The 24422-nt window shown below is 39.0% G+C and overlaps 2 protein-coding genes across 2 annotated transcripts in view; one reads left to right on the top strand and one right to left on the bottom strand.

Annotated features, from left to right (window-relative positions):
* Positions 1 to 200: 200 nt before the first annotated feature.
* LOC127637042 (dual specificity protein phosphatase 26-like) lies at positions 201 to 8028 on the bottom strand. The gene is made up of 4 exons (XM_052117890.1): positions 7972 to 8028; positions 2575 to 2774; positions 1162 to 1373; positions 201 to 698 (listed from the first exon to the last, which is right to left on the bottom strand). The coding sequence occupies exons 2-4, from the start codon at positions 2751 to 2753 to the stop codon at positions 496 to 498; spliced, it is 594 nt and encodes a 197-aa protein (XP_051973850.1). The 5' UTR covers positions 2754 to 2774; positions 7972 to 8028; the 3' UTR covers positions 201 to 495.
* An 879-nt stretch (positions 8029 to 8907) lies between these two features.
* LOC127636536 (CAP-Gly domain-containing linker protein 1-like) overlaps positions 8908 to 24422 on the top strand; it is a 36411-nt gene continuing 20896 nt past the window's right edge. Inside the window, 12 exon segments of the mRNA XM_052117128.1 lie at positions 8908 to 9123; positions 11485 to 11605; positions 11698 to 12066; positions 12069 to 12196; positions 12295 to 12419; positions 13965 to 14166; positions 14247 to 14444; positions 14927 to 15030; positions 15229 to 15289; positions 21512 to 21616; positions 22804 to 22932; positions 23077 to 23193. Of these exon segments, the coding sequence (XP_051973088.1) occupies positions 11518 to 11605; positions 11698 to 12066; positions 12069 to 12196; positions 12295 to 12419; positions 13965 to 14166; positions 14247 to 14444; positions 14927 to 15030; positions 15229 to 15289; positions 21512 to 21616; positions 22804 to 22932; positions 23077 to 23193 (1626 nt within the window). The 5' untranslated portion in view covers positions 8908 to 9123; positions 11485 to 11517.

The raw sequence follows: 24422 nt of genomic DNA, 5'->3' as shown, positions 1-24422 counted from the left end.
ATTAATAATGAGATCACTTCTCCAAATTACCCTTCTTAAAAGGTACTCCTGTTCTGTTCAACAAAATGTGCGATTCACTTCTTTGTGGTGGTCAACTCAGAACAACATTGTAAAAAAAAAGAAGCTACAGTAACATTTAAGAGGTAACGTGAACAGATGTGAATAAGGCATTATGCACTTTTGTAGAGGTCCTGATGTAATAAGGCATTTCTACTGACCATAGAAGAACACTGTATGTGAAGATACACTCCAGCATTCGACACGCATTAGGCCAAGGCCTGGGCCAAGAACCAGGGGCATGTCCAGGATTTTTTGCCAGGGGTGGAAAAGGGGTGGCCAGAGTCGAGTAAGTGGTAGCAACCAGTAATTTTCGTTGGTCCGAGTTGGGGTGGCAAAGCTCATTTTTAGGGTGGCAACTCCCACCCCGTGCCACCCTTCTGGCACCGCCCCTGCCAGGAATGTTGGAGAAAAGTTCTTCTAGCGCTACTGGTGGCTTTATGTTGCATTGCGGCTGGTGCGCAGTACACTGTCCAGACCGCTAAGCTGCCGTAGGAAACCACGGTTTGGAGTGACGCCTCTGTGATCCTTCACAGTCTTGATGGCCTCCACTAAAGTCATTTTCTGGCGGATCATGAGGTAGGCCAGCACAAGTGTGGCAGATCGGCTCACACCAACTGCACAGTGCACAAGCACCGTTCCTAAAAAATAAAAGACACTGTCAAAATATTCACATGAAATTACTGTTTTAGCACTGTAGACATTTAGAAAGTGAAACTTAATATAAAATGTCTCCTTTGTCTTGCGATGGTACCAAAAGTACCAAAAATAACTAGTGAAAGTCTGGCAAGAATTTTCCAAGTCACTTTTACTGTGGCCTTCATATAACAAAAATAAATAAGTTGAAATCTGTTATTCTTAATAAAAAATCAACCCCTGGGACATAATGCCTGATATACATTCTTACATTTTCTTTAAAGCACATAGTTTTCTAAATAAAAAGTTCTTTGTGGAACTTAAAAAGGTTCTCCTATAGCACCCGGATGTAAACAAAAGTTTTGTTCAATTTAGAACTGTTATATAGTAGAAGCTTTATATATTTTGTTTTAGTAGTCGAGCTTTGAAATGTTTACAGAAACCACAGGATCCTCCATATGAACTGACCTCCCGTGCTGAGTGCTCTATGTATGAACTCGGCCGCTGGGTAGAAGTTGACACTCATGTCAAAAGAGGGCGAGTCGTGTGCTTCAATGCCATGATATGTGATGTTCATGCCAACATAATTCTCTGCACCTCCTCTCCATTTGCTCTGTGCACAGTTCAGGATGTGCGTGATCCTGAGCTTTACAAGCTCTTTGCGGTTAGAGGCGATTTCTCTGAAAGGAGTATTTCAAGTTTAGATGATAAAATATAGATATGGTTTGAATATAAGAGGAGCTTCTAAAGTTACTTTGGTGGTAGTGTGACACATATATATTTCAGGTTGTACTCCCTGGACAGCTCACTCTTATGTTCATTTTGTTAACAGTTCCATTACAACCATTATATATACACAACCAGATCATTAATATATTTAGCCCAATTTAGAATGCCCAATACCCACTACTTAGTAGGTCCTTGTGGTGGCACTGTTACTCACCTCAATCCGGGTGACGGAGAACAAGTCTCAGTTGCCTCCGCTTCTGAGACCGTCAATCACGCGGCTCATTGTGCATGACACCGCAGAGACTCCTAGCATGTGGAGACTCGTGCTACTCTCCGCGATCCACACACAACTTACCACGTACCCCATTGAGAGCAAGAACCACAAGGAGGTTACCCCATGTGACTCTACCCTCCCTAGCAACTGGGCCAATTTGGTTGCTTAGGAGACCTGACTGGAGTCACTCAGTACACCCTGGATTCAAACTTGCGACTCCAGGGGTGGTAGTCAGCGTCAGTACTCGGTGAGCGACCCAGGCCCCGACAGAAACAACCTGTTTTATATATTTTTAATCAGTAACTGGATTGCATTTTGTATTGATTGTATTGAAATACAACTAGTTTCTCAGGGTGTTGGGGTACCCAGCATGCATTAGGGTATGAATAATTAATATGATTCCATTGTTTGACAGTTTTGCAGTGTTATTGTGACGAGCCAGGAGGAATGAGGATCTAAATAAAGCTTTATAAACAGAAAAAAAAAACTCAGAATATAAAGAAAACCAAAACACAGGGAACCAAGCACAGGGCATCAAACAAAACATGCAAAGACTAACAAAGGAAATGGATAAAACAAGGGCTTAAATACACAGATGGCTAACAAGGGAACGAGGAGCACCTGTGGAAACAATCAGGGGAAAACCAATCATAAAATTAAACTACAGAGGAATAAACAGGAAACAGGAACTAAACAAGAATTTCAGCATAAAAGTCAAGACAAAAAACAGGGAATATGTCACATATATTTACACTATTGTTGCTGATTTTGACACATTTAGCAATGTGTTGGATTATGATGTTTGGATAAGGTATTATACATAAAACTAGACTCTTGTTCAGCATACATGGTCCAAACCACAGATATGGGCTACTCACTGGTCCCCTATGTAGAGTCTTGGCCATACTTCATCTGCGTGATTACAGGCTGTTTTTCCAGTGTACAGCAGACGCTCGAGTTCAGCAACAGTTAGTACAGGACATCCCTTCTCTGTGTCCCTTCTGCTTGGAGACCTAGAATTACTCCTCGACCGAGACAGTCTGGACATGAAAGCCATCTGGACTGGCCTTCACTAGAGCTAAAAAAAATAATAGAAAATAATAAAGATTGTGTGTGTGTGTATTTATATATATATATATACACACTCACCTAAAGGATTATTAGGAACACCGTACTAATACTGTGTTTGACCCCCCTTTCGCCTTCAGAACTGCCTTAATGCTACGTGGCATTGATTCAACAAGGTGCTGAAAGCATTCTTTAGAAATGTTGGCCCATATTGATAGGATAGCATCTTGCAGTTGATGGAGATTTGTGGGATGCACATCCAGGGCACGAAGCTCCCGTTCCACTACATCCCAAAGATGCTCTATTGGGTTGAGATCTGGTGACTGTGGGGGCCATTTTAGTACAGTGAACTCATTGTCATGTTCAAGAAACCAATTTGAAATGATTCGAGCTTTGTGACATTGTGCATTATCCTGTTGGAAGTAGCCATCAGAGGATGGGTACATGGTGGCCATAAAGGGATGGACATGGTCAGAAACAATGCTCAGGTAGGCCGTGGCATTTAAACGATACCCAATTGGCACTAAGGGGCCTAAAGTGTGCCAAGAAAACATCCCCCACACCATTACACCACCACCACCAGCCTGCACAGTGGTAACAAGGCATGATGGATCCATGTTCTCATTCTGTTTACGCCAAATTCTGACTCTACCATCTGAATGTCTCAACAGAAATCGAGACTCATCAGACCAGGCAACATTTTTCCAGTCTTCAACTGTCCAATTTTGGTGAGCTCTTGCAAATTGTAGCCTCTTTTTCCTATTTGTAGTGGAGATGAGTGGTACCCGGTGGGGTCTTCTGCTGTTGTAGCCCATCCGCCTCAAGGTTGTGCGTGTTGTGGCTTCACAAATGCTTTGCTGCATACCTCGGTTGTAACGAGTGGTTATTTCAGGCAAAGTTGCTCTTCTATCAGCTTGAATCAGTCGGCCCATTCTCCTCTGACCTCTAGCATCAACAAGGCATTTTCAGCCCACAGGACTGCCGCATACTGGATGTTTTTCCCTTTTCACACCATTCTTTGTAAACCCTAGAAATGGTTGTGCGTGAAAATCCCAGTAACTGAGCAGATTGTGAAATACTCAGACCGACCCGTCTGGCACCAACAACCATGCCACGCTCAAAATTGCTTAAATCACCTTTCTTTCCCATTCTGACATTCAGTTTGGAGTTCAGGAGATTGTCTTGACCAGGACCACACCCCTAAATGCATTGAAGCAACTGCCATGTGATTGGTTGATTAGATAATTGCATTAATGAGAAATTGAACAGGTGTTCCTAATAATCCTTTAGGTGAGTGTATATGTGTGTACGTACGTATACAGTTGTGCTCAAATGTTTGCATACCTTGGCAGAAATTGTGAAATTTTGGCATTGATAATGAAAATATTACTAATCATGCAAAAACAATATATATATATATATATATATATATATATATATTTAAGGATAGTGATCATATAAAGCCATTTATTATCACACAGTTGTTTTGCTCCTTTTTAAATCATAATGATAACAGAAATCACCCAAATGTCTCTGATCAAAAGTTTACATACCCTTGAATGTTTGGTCTTGTTACAGACGCACCAGGTGGCGCACACAGGTTTAAATGGCAATTAAAGGTTAATTTCCCACACCTGTGGCTTTTTAAATTGCAATTCGTGTCTGTGTATAAATAGTCAATGAGTTTGTTAGCTCTTACATGGATGCACTGAGCAGGCTAGATACTGAGCTCTCAAAAGACCTGCGTAACATGGTAATGGAACATTATAAAGATGGAAATGGAGATAAAAAGATATTCAAAGCCTTGAAAATGGCAGTAAGTACTGTTCAATCACTTATTATGCAGTGGAAAATTCAGGGATCTCTTGATACCAAGCCAAGGTCAAGTAGACCAAGAAAGATTTCAGCCACAACTGCGAGAAGAATGGTTCGGGATACAAAGGAAAAACCCACAGGTAACCTCAGGAGAAATACAGGCTGCTCTGGAAAAAGACAGAGTGGTTGTTTCAAGGCGCACAATACGACGATACTTAAAACAAAAATGAGCTGCATGGTCGAGTTGCCAGAAAGAAGCCTTTACTGCACCAATCCCACAAAAAAGCCTGGTTACAATATGCCTGACAACACCTTGAAATGCCTCGCAGCTTCTGGCACACTGTAATTTGGAGTGACGAGACCAAAATAGAGTTTTATGGTCAGAACCATAAGCGCTATGTTTGGAGAGGGGTCAACAAGGCCTATAGTGAAAAGAATACCATCCCCACTGTGAAACATGTTGGTGGCTCACTGATGTTTTAGGGCTTTGAGCTCTAAAGGCACGGGAATCTTGTGGAAATTTATGGCAAGATGAAAGCAGCATGTTATCAGAAAATACTGGAAGACAATTTGCATTCTTCTGCATGAAAGCTGCGCATGGGACGCTCTCTGACATTCCAGCTCAACAATGACCCTAAGCACAAGGCCAAGTTGACCCTCCAGTGGTTAAAGCAGAAAAAGGTGAAGGATCTGGAGTGGCCATCACAGTCTCCTGATCTTAATATCATTGAGCCACTCTGGGGAGATCTCAAACGTGGAGGCATTTTGCCAAGAGGAATGGGCAGCTATACCACCTGCAAGATTTTGGGGCCTCATAGACAACTATTACAAAAGACTGCATGCTGTCATTGATGCTAAAGGTGGCAATACACAGTATTAAGGACTAAGGGTATGCAGACTTATGTATATTTAATTTTTTTCTTTGTTGCCATGTTTTGTTTTATGATTGTGCCATTCTGTTATAACCTACAGTTTAATATGAATCCCATAAGAAATGTGTTTTGTCTGCTCACTCATGTTTTCTTTAAACATGGTACTTGTATTACAAATTATCCAAGGGTATGCAAACTTTTGAGCATAACTCTATATATATATATATTAGACAGTTGAAGTCAGAAGTTTATATACACCATAGCCAAATATATTTAAACTCCACTTTTCACAATTCCTGACATTTAATCTCGAAAACACTCCCTGTCTGTTAGGATCACTACTTTATTTTAAGAATGTGAAATGTCAGAATAATAATAGAGATAATTATTTATTTCAGCTTTAATTCTTTCATCATATTCCCAGTGGGTCAGAAGTTTACATACACTTTGTTAGTATTTGGTGGCATTGCCTTTAAAGTGTTTAACTTGGGTCACAAGCTTCTCAGAATAAGTTGCTGGAATTTTGTCCCATTCCTCCAGACAGAACTGGTGTAACCGAATCAGGGTTTTAGGCCTCCTTTCTCGCACATGCTTTTTCAGTTCTGCCCACAAATTTTCTATTTGATTGAGGTCAGGGCTTTGTGATGGCCACTCCAATACCTTGACTTTAAGTCCTTAAGCCATTTTAACACAACTTTGGAGGTACGCTTGGGGTCATTGTCCATTTGGAAGACCCATTTACGACCGTACTTTAACTTCCTGGCTGATGTCTTGAGATGTTGCTTCAATATATCAACATCATTTTCCTTCATGTTTTGTGAAGTGCACCAGTCCCTCCCTGCAGCAAAACACCCTCACTACATGATTCTGCCACCCCCCAAGCTTCATGGTTGGGATGGTGTTCTTCAGCTTGCAAGCCTCACCCTTTTTCCTCCAAACATAACGATGGTCATTATGGCCAAACAATCAAATTTTTGTTTCATTAGACGAGAGGGCATTTCTCCAAAAAGTAAAATCTTTGTCACCCATGTGCACTTGCAAATTGTAGTCTGGCTTTTTTATGGTGGTTTTGGAGCAGTGACTTCTTCCTTGCTGAGCAGCCTTTCAGGTTATGTCGATATAGGACTCGTTTTACTGTGGATATAGATACTCGTCTACCTGCTTCCTCCAGTATCTTCACAAGGTCATTTGCTGTTGTTCTGAGACTGATGCACTTTTCGCCCCAAACTAAGTTAATCACAGAATGGGTCTCCGTCCTGAGTGGTATGATGGTTGTGTGGTCCCATGGGGTTTATACTTGCGTACTATTGTTTGTACAGATGAATGTGGTACCTTCACACATTTGGAAATTGCTTACAAGGATGAACCAGACTTGAGGAGGTCCACAAATAAAGAGGTCTTGGCTGATTTCTTTTGATTTTCCCATGATGTCAAGCAAAGAGGCACTGAGTTTGAAGGTAGGCCTTAAAATACAACCATAATTCAGTACACCTCCTATCAGAAGCTAATTGGCTAAAGGCTTGACATCATTTTCTGGAATTTTGCAAGCTGCTTAAAGGCACAGTTAACTTAGTGTATGTAAACTTCTGACCAACTGGAATTGTGATATACTCAATAAAAAGTGAAACAATCGGTCTGTAAACAATTGTTGGAAAAATTACTCATGTCGTGCAGAAAGTAGATGTCCTAAACGACTTGCAAAAACTATAGATTGCTAATATGAAATCTGTGGAGTAGTTAAAAATGTTGCTTAAGTGTAAGCGTAAGCAAACGTGTGTGTGTGTGTGTGTGTGTGTGTGTGTGTGTGTGTGTGTGCGTGTGTGTGTCTCGACTGAGGGCCAGTCTAGATGGCTTTTATAAAGCAAATAATACAAAATAAAATTGAAAACTGCAACAACAAAAATATATGTATATTTATTAGATTTTATTTAAATTTGTATTATTATTTTCATTTATACATACGTACATACGTAAGAAATAAAAACCTTAAAAAGTATAATATTTAGTTACATAAAATGTTTACATTGAATAAACAAACATTTGAATCAATTACAAGAATATAAATGTAATACAATTACAAAAAACATTTATGAATCTTACATGAATAAGATAAAACAGAAAATGACTTAGTTGTTGTCAAGGAGGTAACATCACACTTAATACCATATATCATATTTATAAATCTGGATTGATGTGGAATAAATATGGAAATTGTTATAACGTTGAAACCGGTGTTTAATCTACGAACATATATTGCATTAGACATCACAGGAATCATTTGAAGCGTAAATAGGATGCAAAACACAGGACACACAATGGCAACTGGAATGTAAAAACATACTCCATCCACAAGTCCACATCTGCACATCAATCTGATTCATCTATGACTAAAATCATACAATAAAACGTATTACATCGAAAACAACACACTTACTATATATCAGGCTTATAATCATTTTTGTTTTAATTCAAATCGAGACTGAATGATAACAAACAGAATACGAAGTGTGTGCGTCTTACCTTGGTTAGCGGTTTTAGAAGTGACTCAAATCCTTTGTTGAATCGTTTTGTTTCCTGACATGTATTCCCGTACATTTCAGAAGCCCGTATTTGTGGGCGTGAGGAACATTGTCGCAGACACACAGATGCATGTAATTTAGTATGTAACACCAGCGCTGCGTTCAGACTGCAACATCCATGTGATGCATACTGCAGTAGCTATCTTGCTTTCTTGCAACTGGGCTCAATGCAATATTGCAGATATCACAATGTTATTGACATTGGAATAGGGCAGTCCATGTCAAATGCATGCTGAGTAGAGCATGCACCGATGATGCACCACCAGTAGACAGCCGTGCAGATGTTGCACACAATTGCACAGCTTTATGTATGAAGAACATTTCGATGCTTCCCGAGAGTATGATGGGATTTGTGCATATGCACCTGAAATGATCGCAATTCAACAGGCCATTCTCATTGACAGTTTTGTTATTTATATATTTAAAGAGTTTTGGCAGTTTAAATATCTTTATAATTCAGAAATAATAAGCAGAAATAATAAGGCACAAATTAAATAGCTAGCTCAGATTTCTCATATTAATGAGTACTTGATAATCTTTTAATATGGCTAATTCCCGTCACTTTCCAGGTCTGACCACTAGTGGCCGCCAAAGTCCACTGACACCTTCAGGTCGCATTCATTCTCAAATAGTCAATTCAGACATTCCAGTGCAGTGTTGTTCACCCCCACCCCACCCCCACCCACGCACACATTATACTTTAAAGTACACTACAGAACTAAACCTCAATAGCTATGTATTTATTTGTGTTTTACGCATATATCCAACTAGATATTGTTATTTGTCAAAAACAAACAAGTGTTTTGATGTTTATTCTGTATTATATAACAAAAGTCTCTTATGCATTGTACCAAAAACAGTTATTTCCCCCCACTATCTTAAATGCCAGCTCGACACACATCATATGTCACCAGATTAAACAAATTATTTAGCTACCCTGTTAAATATCACTGTCTTAAAAGTGTTTGTGGGCTGCTTTGTGTTGAATTGCCTCACCCGACAACATCATCTTCCCTGTGAGCTCATCCAGACAAACACTTAATCCCTTCATTTCCCTAATCACGGAGGAATGCTTGAGATTATAAAAATTCAGGTAAGAAAATGTGATAATTTTGTTCCCTCTAAAGATCATTACATTTATCTAATTTGTGATGTGTTTTGAGGATTTAGCCTCTCCGGCTAATGTCGACTAGCAGAACGTTTGTTATGATGTGAAGTTACAGCCGCATGTAAACACAACAATACTCAATTTATCACTCAAAACAGGCTATTTGATGTTTATTTGGACGGATATGATATCATATTCACTTATAGCAATGAGATATAATCACAAAAGATGTTTTTTTATATATGGGATTGGCTAGTTGTCGTCAGCTCGCTAAAATAGTACATATTGTAATACAAACAGTCAAGTCGAAATCCTTTGACGAAGCTGATTATATCGACGGGCCTTAGTGTGTAAGTACAGCTTAATTCACGTGTTGAGCTGTACCGAGTGTCATGTACTCGTTCAGTGTGTACAGCTCTTGAACAAGAGACTACTGCAAAATTATTTATAATTAGTTTCTCTGGAATGACTATTTATAGGTATGTGTTTGAGTAAAATGAACATTTTTGTTTGATTCTATAAAGTACTGACAACATTTCTCCCAAATTCCAAATAAAAGTTTTGTCATTTAGAGCATTTATTGACTATTGGTCAAAATAAATAAATAAAGATGCAGTGTTTTCAGACCTCGTATAATGCAAAGAAGTTCATATAATTTTTTTAAACAACAAAATGCTAATGTTTAAAATTTGGAAGAGTTCAGAAATCAATAGTTGGTGGAATAACCCTGATTTTCAATCACCGCTTTCATGCACATTGCTGTTGGGTGACTTTATGCCACTCCTGATGCAAAAATTTAAGCAGCTCGGCTTTGTTTGATGGCTTGTTTACTTCCAGGATAACCTAGTACGTGGCTTGATTCATGTGTCCTTCACAAAGACAAATCTGCCTGAGGCCAGCCTTGCTGAAGCACCCCTAGATCATCACCGATCCTCCACCAGCTTTCACAGGGTTGCAGAGGTAAGGTCTGGAGACCTGGGAGACGGCCACAGGGCAGGGACAGGGTCTGGAGGCCTGGGAGGTGGCCACAGGGACAGGGACAGGGTCTGGAGGCCTGGGAGGCAGCCACAGGGCAGGGTCAGGAAGCCTGGGAGGTGAGACTGGATTTTGGCCGCTGGATGGGGGCATGGAACTGTACAGCGGCTGCAGGACAGGGTTCAGGAGGGAGTGGCTCAGGGGGCAAAGCCTTGGAAGGCTCGGACATTGGCAGAGGCAGGGGGGCAGCATCTGTTGCTGTGAGCACCAGCAGTGACAGGGTAACAGTCTCCTTGGTCGTGAGTACTTGCAGTGACAGGGGAGTCTTCTCATTGGCTGTGAGCTCAGACAGTGATGGGGGAGTGACCTCTGTGGTCATGGGCACTGGAATGACGGGGAAACAGTCTTCGTAGCTGTGAGTATAGGCAGTGAAGGGGAATGACCTCCGTGGTCATGGGCACTGGCTTTGATGGGGGAATAGCCTTCATGGCTGTGAGTTCAGGCAGCGAGAGGTGAACAACCTCCGTGGTCGTTGACACCGGAATTGACGGGGTAACAGCCCTTGTGGCTCCGTGGCCGGGAGCGCTGGCAGCGACTGGGACCAAACCAAGCCAGGCTGGGGAACAGGATTGACAAAAGCAACTAGAAAACAAGACGAACTGGGCCTGGGCCTTTCGGCGATACCGAAAGGTAAAACATCCGATTGGTATGAGCGCACATTGCCAAGACAATGAGGCAATTTACACTTATGCCAATCAACAAACAAGATGAGAGGAGACACTTTTGTGAGAGTTTGGCCACACACATCCGACACCTTACTGAAGTGACCAAACCTCAGCACAAACATGAAGACAGCAAGCGAAACATGCGTATGCGAGAGACAGACACAAAGACGGACATAGATTATCAGCACGATTGCACGCAGCCAAGATGACACATGCGCAATGAACCCACGTCAATAACAGACAGACAAGGAGTATGAATATCTGGGTCCCTACACAGAATTCATGACCCAGACATCACTCTCCAGACATGAAACACAACCAACTGAAGAGCGTGCGGCTGGGAATATAACCGAAACTGCGCTCTCACACAAAGACAGACATGGGCAGATAATGCCATGGCCCTGTCAGACCAAAACTCTGACTGACATTGTGACAGGACCGTGACACTAATGTTTAGTTTGTTGGATTTAGAATATTTTCGTAGCCTTCATACAGTACATTTACATAAGGCATTTGATAGTTTGTTGTCCTAAAGTTGGAACTGATTCAAATGTCATAAATAACAATAGTTATAATGAAATGTAACATATTTGTCCTTACCTGTCAGAAAATTCAATCCAATTAAATTTGTTTTCATGCCCTGCAGGAACAGCACATTTAAGTGCATAAACCAGGGAAAATGAGTACGGGGAAGCCAAGTGGTATCAAACCACCCACTAAGATTGGTAAACCATCGACAGGGGCTACCAAGACCTCACCCACTGCAGGTGAGTTACTGATCTCCACCTGTACAGTATGTTACATATGGCACACATTGATTCAGGGGTGATTTAAATACTTATATGTTTCATGACCGCAGCTGGCCCCAAAGCTGTAACCTCCCCGACCTCCAATAGTGCCCAAGATGCAGCATCAGACTTCTCTGTTGGTGAACGAGTTTGGGTCAGTGGAAATAAACAAGGCTGCGTGCAGTTCATTGGTGGGACACAGTTTGCTCCGGGTCAATGGGCGGGCATAGTTCTAGATGAACCCATTGGGAAAAATGACGGATCTGTGTCTGGGATCCGCTACTTTCAGTGCGAGGACATGCGTGGCATATTCACTCGGCCATCCAAACTATTCCGCAGTCCGGTGGCAGAGCATAAGTCCAATGGTGCAATTACACCCGCCAGCCAGACCTCGGCCAATCAGGCTTCTCCTGCCAAAGATGCCGTTCGGACACTCAAACCACCAATGCAACTGCAACCACCAAGTCCTCAAACTTGACTAGAACTGCCAGCGAGTCTGCCTCTAATCTGTCTGAGACAGATTCGGCCAAGAAGCTACAACGGGAACTTAAGATGGGTGATCGTGTGCTGGTAATGCCCATCATTGGTCTGTTTGTACATAAAGGTTGTGATTATTAAATGTTTATTCTACTTTTTTATTTTTTATTATTTTTTTTATTATTCATCAGGTGGGTGGGACCAAGGCAGGTGTTGTGCGGTTTCTGGGTGAAACAGACTTTGCGAAAGGGGAATGGTGTGGAGTTGAACTGGATGAGCCACTTGGCAAGAATGATGGGGCAGTGGCTGGCGTGAGGTAAGGCCATGTTATGTCATAATTACACATGGATGCAACAACAAATGATGCAATACAATGCAACAACACGTAAAACTAAATGTTTTTAAATACTTAAGTAAAAATTAGTTAAAGACACCTAATATAAAGCGGGACCAAAAAATGTCATAAAGCAAATTACGTTGTTCTGTTAATTCTGTCATAATTTTGTTTATGAAATTTGCATATGTAAAATAATGCATATGTTAAAGAAAATCCAATGAAATTTGGCATAATGTGCTTTATGGTAAGAATGATTTTTCTACATTTTTCTTTTTTTATTTGAACTATTGTCAAGGTCCAAATAAAGAGAAAATTATAGAAGAGGAAGTATTTGAAAGTATTTAATTCACTGACTTGATTATTAAATTTATTTAATATTTTAATACATTTTTATTGATTTTTCAAAAACATTTACTCTATCGTGATATATATCGTTATCGTGATATAAAATGACTCCTATCGTGATAAAAGATTTTGGCCATATCACCCACCCACCCGTAGCTGATATATTTAATTAGGGAGAAATTCTTGGGATGCACCGATATGAAAATATTTGTCCGATACCGATTCAACAACAAACTATAAGCCGATAACGATACCGGTATTTGACAACTTACCTTATTTTGTCATCAGATCACTGTTTTACTTAGGAACGCTAAAAAAATGTACAAAGAGGTACAAAAGCTTTTTCACTTTTGTAACAATAAATAAATAATTTCCATTGAAAATTGTATCGGTTGAACACATGACAAGCCAAAATTTAAAAAAGAGCCACAGTGAAAGCTGTATACTAAACAAAATGATACAAAAAATGTCTATATTAAATAATATGATTGATATGAAAAAAGCCTAACCATGGTTTGTCTACAGTAACCATAGTTTAACCAATGTATTTGTAGTAAAACCATAGTAACAACTAAATTAACCGTGGTTACTACAGCCATGGTTACTACAGTAATATATTGTAAGATAAGACCATGGTTATTTTTTGTGAGGGTTAAAAATAGGGCGAGAACATACATTTATACTTAATAAACGCAAATAAACTAGAAAACACCCTGTTTTATATATCCAAATTGAAATATAATGATAAACAGCCTCTATACAGTATATGTATATATTGAAGGATTGTACGATGGATAATGTGGAGTGGTGGTGGCGTAGTGGGCTAAAGCACTGAACTGATAAGCATAAGGTTTGTAGGTTCGATCCCCACAGCCACCACCATTGTGTCCTTGAGCAAGGCACTTAACTCCAGGTTGCTCCGGGGGGATTGTCCCTGTAATAAGGCACTGTAAGTCGCTTTGGATAAAAGCCTCTGCCAAATACATAAATGTAAATAATACTGTCAAGCTTCAAAAAGCATATAAAAGTAGTCCATATGAATCATGTGCTGTATTCCATGTCTTCAGAAGCAATAATTTAGAGATATGTGCCAGATTTGAATGTGGTGAAGGGAATGAGATTTGAGATCTAAGGTCTTCCATGCCCCCCCTCACAATGCAATGTTTCACTCTCCAATAGGTATTTTCAGTGTCTCCCAAAGTACGGACTATTTGCTCCAACGCATAAAGTGACTCGCATTGGTTTCCCATCCACCACGGCAGCCAAATCCAAAATATCAAGGCGCAGATCAACGCTAAAGAACAGTCACAGCGCCTCTTCCGTCAGCTCCCTCAGCTCCGTCGCCTCCTCAGTCGGGGGCCAACCCAGCCGTGCAGGCCTGGTAACATCCAATTCACAGCATCCCGTTTTCTCCAAGAATTTGACTACTGTTTGACATAATACCTGTAAATTATCTCTCAGCTCACAGAGACGTCTGCACGTTACGCACGGAAGATCTCAGGGACCACGGCCCTGCAAGAGGCCTTAAAGGAGAAACAGCAGCACATTGAGCAGCTCCTAGCTGAGCGAGATTTGGAGAGGACGGAGGTGGCCCGAGCCACCAGCCATGCTGGAGAGGTGCAGCAGGAGCTGGTTCTGCTCAGACAGGGCCAAGAACAGGTCAGAAGCCCCTGCTTTTCAAAAACTTCCAAGACAACACACAAATATTGCAGTTTGCATTGAGCAAATGTGCCTCAACTGTGTGGTTTGAAATCAACATAGTTGTTTTCTTAATAAATGTCCATGGTCTTACTGTGCACAATTCATCAATGCACTATTGTAAAAGTAAAATAATGTAACATGCTTCACTGCTCCCTTCATTTTACAATCCAATCAAATCCCAATAGATAAAAGCCATTTTCAGTTTCCCAATGTCTTTGTTTTTCAATGCATTTGGTACTAGAGAATGTTTTCAAAAGGCTCCATTTTCAGTGGAAGAAAATGTCAGTGTGGATTAGAGGCATAAATGTTTGATGCATTTTCAACCGAATACGTACTAGTGTGGACATAAAAATTCAAGTGAACATGATTATTCTTTATATCTCGGAATTAAGTTAATTCCTGTGCAAATGCAATTTTTATGTTGATTTTTTTTCTCCAAGTATTCTCACGAGATGGAAGCTAAGTTGGACCAGTTGCGCAGACTTGTTGAGACTGCAGACAGAGACAAAGTGGAGCTGATGAATCAACTAGAAGAGGAAAAAAGGTAATCCTGATAATAAGACAAATGTACATGTTAGCTTAACAATTTGCTTGATTACAGCATTAGTAAAATGAATGGTTTGAATTCAAGCGATTAATTTGTAAGATTAAACATTTGAGAGCTTGTATTGCACTCTCTAAACTGTTTGCGTGTTTTGAAACATTAAAATAGCTAAAACAATATCTCTAATGTGTCATACAGAAAAGTGGAGGACCTGCAGTTTCGTGTGGAAGAAGCTTGCATTACCAAAGGTGACCTAGAGGTAAAATTATCCAACCACATACATTTACACCAAGAGAAATCGGATATTAGTGGACCTATGTAGTCATAGTCTTTATGCAGAACAGTTTGTGCATTAATGCACAAATAATGATTGGCTTTTATACTTTGTAATTTTCATAAACGCTGTAGATATCTGAAAAATAAAAAGGTTAAAGAGGTTCCTACGGACACGGATAACCTTGAAATATCAGGGAATTTTGAAACATACACTGGCTGCCAAAAGTTTTGAATGATGTACAGATTTTGATCTTATGGAAAGAATTTGTTACATTTATTCACCAAAGTGGCATTCAACTGATCACAATGTATAATCAGGACATTAATAATGTGAAAAATTACTATTACAATTTGAATGAAATTAAATTACTTCAAAGAGTTCTCATCAAAATATCCTCCATGTGCAGCAATGACAGCTTTGCAGATCTTTGTTATTCTAGCGGTCAGTTTGTCCAGATACTCGGGTGACATTTCGTCTTGTTGGGTTCTTCTCATGCACATTATAGTCTAGCTTATACCACAAAAGCTCAATGGGGTTAAGATCCATAATAACACTCTTTTCCAATTATCTGTTGTCCAATGTCTGTTCCTTTGCCCACTCAAACCTTTTCTTTTTGTATTTCTGTTTCAAAAGTGTCATTTTCTTTGCAATTCTTCCCATAAGGCCTCCTGAGTCTTCTCTTTACTGCTGTACATGAAACTGAAACATCAAACTAGAGACTCTGATGTACTTATCCTCTTGTTCAGTTGCACATCTGGTCTTCCACATCTCTTTCTGTCCTTGTTAGAGACAGTTGTTCCTTGTCTTTGAAGACTGTAGTGACACCTTTGTGTGAAATCTTCAGTTGTTTGGCAATTTCAAGCATTGTATCACCTTCATTCCTCAAAACAATATTTGACTGGACTGATGAGTTTCTAGAGAAAGCGGTTTATTTTTTTGCCATTTTTGACCTAATATTATCCTTGGCCTAATAATAATATCTTATTAACATAAGATATGTCTATTGCACACTGTGGCAACTCAAAAACTAAGACAATGTTAAGCTTCATTTAATGAACCAAATAGCTTTCAGCCATGTTTGATATAATGGCAAGTGATTTTCTAGTATCAAATGATCAATTTAGCAAGATTACTCAAGGATAAGGTGTTGGAGTGATGCTGCTGTCTAGATTTGATAAAAAATGGCTTTTTTTCAAATAGTGATGGTGTTGTTTTTTACATCAGTAAAGTCCTGACTATACTGTGTGATCAGTTGAATGACACTTTGGTGAATTAAAGTACCAATTTCCTTCAGAAACAGCAAAATCTGAACATTATTCCAAACCTTTGGCCGCCAGAGTATATATAGAGTACAGTGCAAAAGTTTTAGGCATGTGAAAAATGTTGCATAGTGAGGATGTCTTCAAAAACAATGACATAAATAGTTTCATTTATCACTTAACGTCATACAAAGTCCAGTAAACAAAAAAGCAAAATCAATATTTGGTGTGACCACCTTTGCCTTTAAAACAGCACCAATTCTCCTATGTTCACCTGGACACAGTTTTTCTTGGATGTTGGCAGACAGGATTTTAAAGCTTCTTGGAGAATTCAACACAGTTCTTCTATATATTCAGCCTGTCTCAATTGCTTATGTCTCTGTATGTAATCTCAGACTGACGATGTTCAGTGGGGGTTTTTTTTGGGGGGGGGCATGACATCTGTTGCAGGGCTCCATGTTGTTATATTCTAATCTTTTCTATTTACAAAAGTAAAGTTTGGGACTCTTACATTTATGTTTCCTATTCACACACTAAAGCTGAAGATATAAATAACCATCCCAAGACACATTTGTTTGTGAAACATCTTATGTGCCTAAGACGTGTGCACTGTACTGTATGTGTATATATACGCAATAAATCCAATAAATACGCAAATTGAAGCTACAAAAAATATAAATGTATAAATGTTCTCTATGCACTTCCTGCAAAAAGCAACAATATTGCAATATAAATTGCATATTTTTCTCAAATTATCAAAGCAAAATAATGCAGAAGTACTATTGAAATCATTAAGATAAATGATAAAACGAACGCTTTGCTATAATCCCATTATAGTTAATGTTCTTAAATTATTACTTGCATTACATGTAAGATTTCAGTTAAACAAGGTTTAATTTAGAGATAAATTTGACGTTTAACATATAAACACCATTTTATCAAATCAATATTTTAAGTCAGTGTAACAGGGTAAAAGGGAAAGGAGGAGCTGAAAACCATCTTGACAATATAAATAATAATTTAATGATAAATTAAAACATAAAACAAACACATACAGGGCAGCTGCCTGTAGCTCTCTCTCTCCATAACCGCCACCTCCGGCGGCCTTTATCCCTCCCGTCGGCTTAATTAGCCTGATTAGGGGCCGGGCGTGTGTCAACGCGGCCCAGACCCGCTCTCCTCTTTGCCACCATCAAGAATCAATGTATGTTATGTGCTGGGGAAAAGCATCTCTCAAGCACATTAAGCAGCAGAAGTAATCTCCCAAAGCACCCAACAACCCACACAAAACTGATCTTCTATAAAACGTTTTATAAGTGCTTGGGTCGGGCTTAGATCGGGCTCTTTTCAGAAGTAGCTCTGTACAATCTTTTAAATGTCTTTTTTTCCCATAGAAACACGTTCTCTCTACAGTAAAGTGATGTCACTGACGGAGGTTCTCCGTGCCAAAGCACAGATATCCAACTAGTCATTATGAAAGTCATTGGAGATGATTTTCATCATTGATTTTTTTATCATTTTAGTGATATTTAGATTTGATCTGTTGTTGCAACCCTCTGAAAGCTTATACATGCAATTTATGCATCAAATGTTGCTGTGCATCCACAATGAGTTCCAATGTATAAATTAAATGAATGCAACTAAATGAAAATGTCGATAGATATCTCTTGTTGGCTAAACAACGAATCGCATTTCCCCAAATTTCACGACCATATTAGTCCATCTCATTCTTTCTTTGAAATCTGTGTTATTGTCAAAACGATCGCGATCGTTTTCTCTGTACTTTGCGCTCTGTTTGTTTGACACGTTCTCTATTCGTGAAGTAGGTCTTTATGAAATGACAACAGTTAACTTGCTTTTAGTACAAGTTTTATTGCAAATTGGAAATGGAAACTAGCATGGCTTTGAGTTTATAATATTTACAGGTAAGAATAAATCAGTTAAATATTAGTAATTCAACATCTCTCAAGCTCATTAAGCAGCAGAAGGAAACTTTTAACCCCTTAAACTCTATGGACGTCCAAAGGTGAAGGGGGGCAATATCGCAAAAAAGTTTACACTTTGTACACTTTACAGTGTTCAAGTCTCCGAAAACATTAGTCAGGCTATAAAGCTTTGAATCTGAACTTTTCAGAGATCACGTTTGCATTTATGTTACATAAAATAACAAAATAAGGCCTGAAAGAATTTTCGAAGCTGCTTAAAGGCACAGTTCATTTAGTGTATGTAAACTTCTGACCCACTGGAATTGTGATATAATCAATTAAGAGTGAAACAATCTGTCTGTAAACAATTGTTGGAAAAATTACTCATGTCATGCACAAAGTAGATGTCTTGAACGACTTGCCAAAACTATAGTTTGCTAATATGAAATTCAAATCTATATGCTCTTGCCTTAGGCAGTTTTCTAAAAAATGAGCCATTTATACTTGTCTGTGAGCTTGCTTGGCTGAATAATCCAGTGTTATATCTTAGATGTCCAGAACAAAATATGCCATCCAGCAGGAAAAGCATGCTAAACAAGTCATCGGGAAAATAGGTTTTCGACTATTGATGATAAAATGTTATACATCTTTGCAAATGAGAGAATAGACTAAGCTTCTAGTCCACTCAGAGGCCAAAATATTCAATTAAAAAATGAGGGTTGTACATGAACTAAAAATTTGACTTAATGTCTATGGACAAGCACATCTGTGAAGGGTAAAATGCGTTAGAGCGCCACTTACATTTTGATCTGCATTTTGTGAAGGAAGGTGATTGAGGAAAAATTATTTTCTAATACTTGCTGCCGTATAGTGGAATAAAATAAGACTTTTGAATGTGCGATATTGTGAACAGACACAGAATTACATGCTTAAATTTTTTTACTTTATCATAAGATCATAGTTTATGAATAAGTGTCTTTTTTATGTATTTGGGGGCTTCTCAAAAATTAGACCAATTTTATGCAATTAGTCCAAAGTTTTGTTTGAATAGTGAGTGTGAAAAATTGCAAGCAGCCGCCCAAAATGACACGAAACTATGCGCTTCTATAAAACGTTTATGTCAAGTGCTTTTGTTGGGCTCGTTTTGTAGATGCAGCTCTGTACCATTTTTCAAATGTATTTTTTCCATAGAAACACATTTTTTTTTTTATGATGCATAAAGCGCATTACATTTTTCAAATGCTTAATATTGCTGTACATCCACAATGAGTTCAGTGTAATCATGAATTGAAAAACTGTGATGCAATTCAATAAATGTCAATGCATTTCACTTGTTGGGTCAACCACGAATTGCATTTGCCCAAGTCCAACACATCCTTTGTTGTTGGAGAGTGTGTTACCTCCCCTAGAGGTAGACTGATATATCGTATTTACGATTAATCGGTACGATAATTAAATTTTGTCTTCTGCCTATATATTTGTTTTATTTAAATTCCTCTCTGTTCCCCTGTGGTCAGCGCTGGAGGATTCTACAGTTAGAACGGCTTAGTTCTACGTTATAACAGCGGCCTCTAAGAGATAAAACAAAATGATCACTAACACCTCATGGGGATTTGCTGTATCTAAAGATTTCATCATTGACAATATTCATTCATATATTTATTCTCACTTCAGTGCATATTTTGTTAGTTATATAGTGTGTTATATAGACTTTAAAAAGCTTAATTTGGTATGTACTTGCATATACAGCATTTTAATGGAGCTAAGTCTCCATCATTCCAACATAAGAGTCTTAGTTATCGGTATCGCCAAAATCCGCTATTGGTCGACCTCTAATCGCCACAAAACATTTTCATGCTGCTGTTAGGATACATCTCCAGTGCCCTTAAACAATTTAGGAGCTTGGACCAATTATTATCACATATGAACACTTTTGGAACAATTTGGAATGCCCAATTCCCAATGTGCTTTTTGTTTTTTTAAGTCCTCGTGGTCACGTAGTGATTTGCCTCAATCCGGGTTTGCGGAGGACGAATCCCAGTTGCCTCCGCGTCTGAGACCGTCAACCTGCACAACCTGCGTGGCGCGTCACCACGGAGACTTCACGCCTTCTACCAATGCATCCACGCTCAACTCACCACGCGCCCCACCTAGAGCGAGAACACATTATAGTGACCACGAGGAGGTTACCCCATGTGATTCAACCATCCCTAGCAACCGGGACAATTTGGTTGCTTAGGAGACCTGGCTGGAATTACTCAGCACACCCTGGGATTCGAACTAGCGAACCCCAGGTTTGGTATATGAACACTTATTCTTAATTCTAGAAATAAGAGCAAACTGCTTTATACATACGGCCCCTGATCTCTATTTATAATTGTTTATATCTTTCTTAGATTGATTTATATACAATGTTGTTTCTTAGTCTTATGAACTGAGGAATTGGGCCCGGTTTCAAGAAACACCTAAAGTTAAGAAAACCCCTAGTTATTTTTGGAAGTCTGTTTTCACTACGGGATTTCTTGCAACCGGGACCTGATTTTCACTGACTAGTTCTGACACTTCTTAGATGTATTCAGTTATTTTTCCTTCTTACAAACTGTACACGAATCAATGCAACACTTCTTCCTAAAGTTGATCTATTGAAGCATTCGTTTCATTAACATGTTCTTAGAGATTCTTTTACACTTCATTCACATCTTTCTCCTATTGGTTCATTCATTTACTCTTTCTTTGGTCATCTTCACTCGTTCATTCTTTCATTATCAACACCCTCCATGTCTGTTTCATTGGCCTGCTCTTTTAGCCAATCGCATTCATTTCATGTCTTTGTGCTGTTGTTGTTTTTTGGGATTTTCCATCTTTGGGATGCTCTGCCTCTGTTTCACTGCTGTCTTTGTCCTTATTCAGAGAGGAGAATGATGTCAGGAACTGCATGAAGCTCTCGGTACTTGGCTTTTGGCTTGCACGTGACCGCGCTGTTGGTGTTCTCTTCTTTTTCCTCTTCTGTCTACTAACAGACGCAGAACAAACTGGAGCATGCCCACATTAAGGAGCTTGAACAGAGTCTTCTGTTTGAAAAGACCAAAGCAGATAAACTCCAGAGACAGTTAGAGGACACTAGGGTAAATCAATCTGTCAGATGAGGGTCTGAATGTCTCTTGGGGTTATTGACAGTTTCCCATGAGTGGAAGAGGTTTTACTTGTTTTGGGGAAGTAATTTTTTTATTCTGTTATGGATTGAGGTAGGTCTGAAGTTTTTCTTTTGGGTTCTTTTTGTAAGCGCCTCTAGAAAAATGAGGAATGCTCAAGAAACCTTTGGCATACCAAAAGGTTTTCGCATACACTGGGGTCCGAAAGCCTGAAGCTTTTTTCAATTTGTCTCTCAAATTGTTATGCTGATAATATGATTTATAATGAGCAAATTTATGTTATAAATTAAGGCGAAATGGAGGGAACACAAGAGGTTCTCTCATCATTTACTCACCCTCATGCCATCTCAGATGTGTATGACTTTCTTTCTTTCTTCTGCAGGACACCAAAAAAGTTTTTTAGAAGAATATCTCAACTCTGTAGGTCCATACAATGAAAGTGAATAGTGGCCAGAACTTTGGAGCTCCAAAAGGCAGCATAAAATTAATCAGTGTGACTCCAGTGGTATAATCCATATTTTCAGAAGCGATATGAAAGGTATGGGTGAGAAACAGATCAAGACTAAAGTCCTTTTTTACCATACATTTCTAATTTCACTTTCAAAGTGTGAAAGAATGCAAAAGTGAAAGTGGAGATTCATAGTAAACGAAGACATAAATATTGGTCTGTTTCTCACCCACACCTATCATATCACTTCAGAAGACATAGATTAAACCACTGGAGTCATGGATTACTTTTATGCTGCCTTTGTGATTTGTGAAGCTTCAAAGTTCTGACCACTATTCACTTGCATTGTATGAAACTACAGAGCTGAAATATTCTTCTAAAAATCTTTGTTTGTGTTCTGCAGAAGAAAGAAATTCATACACATCTGGGATGGCATGAGGGTGAGTAAATGATGAGAGAACTTACATTCTTGGGAGAACTATCCCTTTAAAGTTTGCAAGTCTCTTCATTGCTTCCATTTCTTTCAGATATTTCGTTTGAAGAAGACATAAGCTGACCCAAGTAATGAAACATAAGCATGCTTAGTGATGAAATTAAACAAATTAAGGAGAAAGCAGTAGATGTTTTTATGTGTAATGCCCTAGAGTGTGTATCTGTGAACATCTTGTCCGGTCACATTGAACACTTTTTGCCGTTTTGTGTCCCGCTGTAGGTCGCTACGGTATCCGAGCGCTCCAGGATCATGGAGCTTGAAAGAGAAGTGGCTGATCTGCAGCTTCAGCTCAGAACTCTACGAGCCGAGAGCACCGGATCATCCTCACCTCCATTACAAGATAAGAAGGTCGGTTCATCCCCCTCCAGTCATAGAGCATTTTGTGTTACCTTATATTTCATGCATATTTCATTACATTAGGAGATAATTACACAATAGGCATTATTATGATTAATCCTGAAATTTGTAATTGTGTTCTGTGTTTTCTTATAGATCAAGGAGCTGAACTTTGAGCTGGAGAGCAAACAAAAAGAGGTTCTTCTGTTCCAGCAGAAACTCACCTCTTCTGAGCAGGAGAAGTCCTCTTTCCAACAACAGCTTGAAGACCTGGTACTCAACACTGCTCATTTACTAGCCTGAGAAAGCGTGGTTTTATTTCACACTGTAATGCCAAGAAAGCACAAATAGGGTACAAAGTAGGGCCTGAAAGTGTAACCAAATTTTGATGACTGAATACAATTTAAACCCCTGATATGTAGTTTGTAAACATAAAAAAGCTAATATAATTTATTTATTTTTTTCTCCCAATTTGGAATGTAAAATTCCCAATTTGCTCTAAATCCTCATGGTGGCATAGTGACTCACCTCAATCCGGTTGGTGGAGGACGAATCTCAGCTGCCTCCACGTCTGAGACCGTCAACCTGCGCATCTTATCACGTGACTCATTGAGCGTGTTACCATGGAGACATAGCACGTGTGGAGGCCCACGCAGTCCACCGCGGCATCTACGCACATCTCACCATGTTACCCCGTGTGACTCTACCCTCCCTAGCAACCAGGCCAATTTGGTTGCTTATTAGACCTGTCTGGAGTCACAAGCAAATATAAAGTTAAAAATGACTTATTATACCAAAAACAACCTCATTTAATTAAATTAATCCATTGGGGCTAGCAAGTTTGGGATCAAATGTTGATTTGTTGGTATTGATAAACTTATTTCCCATAAATTAATAAATTTTTCTTACAGTTAGTATTTGGGTAACAAGGTTGAATAGTCGAGCTTGATGAATGCAGTCAATGCTACAATCTGTGTTAAAATTGGGAAAATGGAATAAGATTATTTACTTGTCTTTTAGCCATGCTGTAGAAAGCGTCCAAATGATTATACTTCTTGGGTATCACAATTTTAAGGAATGTAGAAGTTAAAAAAAATATATATTTGCTATGTGATTTTTATGTTAGAAAATAGTTTATACAATATACCATCTCTTAATGTCTCTCACATGGGATTTGTGCCTCTTATGCTTATAAAAAACTACTGAGACACAATAACGTTCCCTATAATGCTGTCAAATTTGAAATCTAATATCAGTTAGATTTTATTAAAGATAAAAATGCACATTTGAATGCTAAAATAAGAATTTGAATTTTGGATGCATGCAAGATGAAGATGCATCGTTACTGCACAAGATGCTGAAAAAACAGCGAGACATGTTGCAACGGTCAAAGATGTCCGTTTAGCGCATGATTGTGTAGAAAAAAAGCAGTTTTGTTCAGAGTGAACGACCCCCAGAGGCGGTTCTGTCTTGACTGTGCCTTGCTCTCTATCAGCATTAAC

This window comes from Xyrauchen texanus, chromosome 44 (genome assembly GCF_025860055.1).
Source record: "Xyrauchen texanus isolate HMW12.3.18 chromosome 44, RBS_HiC_50CHRs, whole genome shotgun sequence".
NCBI classification, from domain to species: Eukaryota; Metazoa; Chordata; class Actinopteri; order Cypriniformes; family Catostomidae; genus Xyrauchen; species Xyrauchen texanus.
Note: the sequence above shows the minus strand (reverse complement) of the source record. Positions and strands in the feature narration are given on the sequence as shown.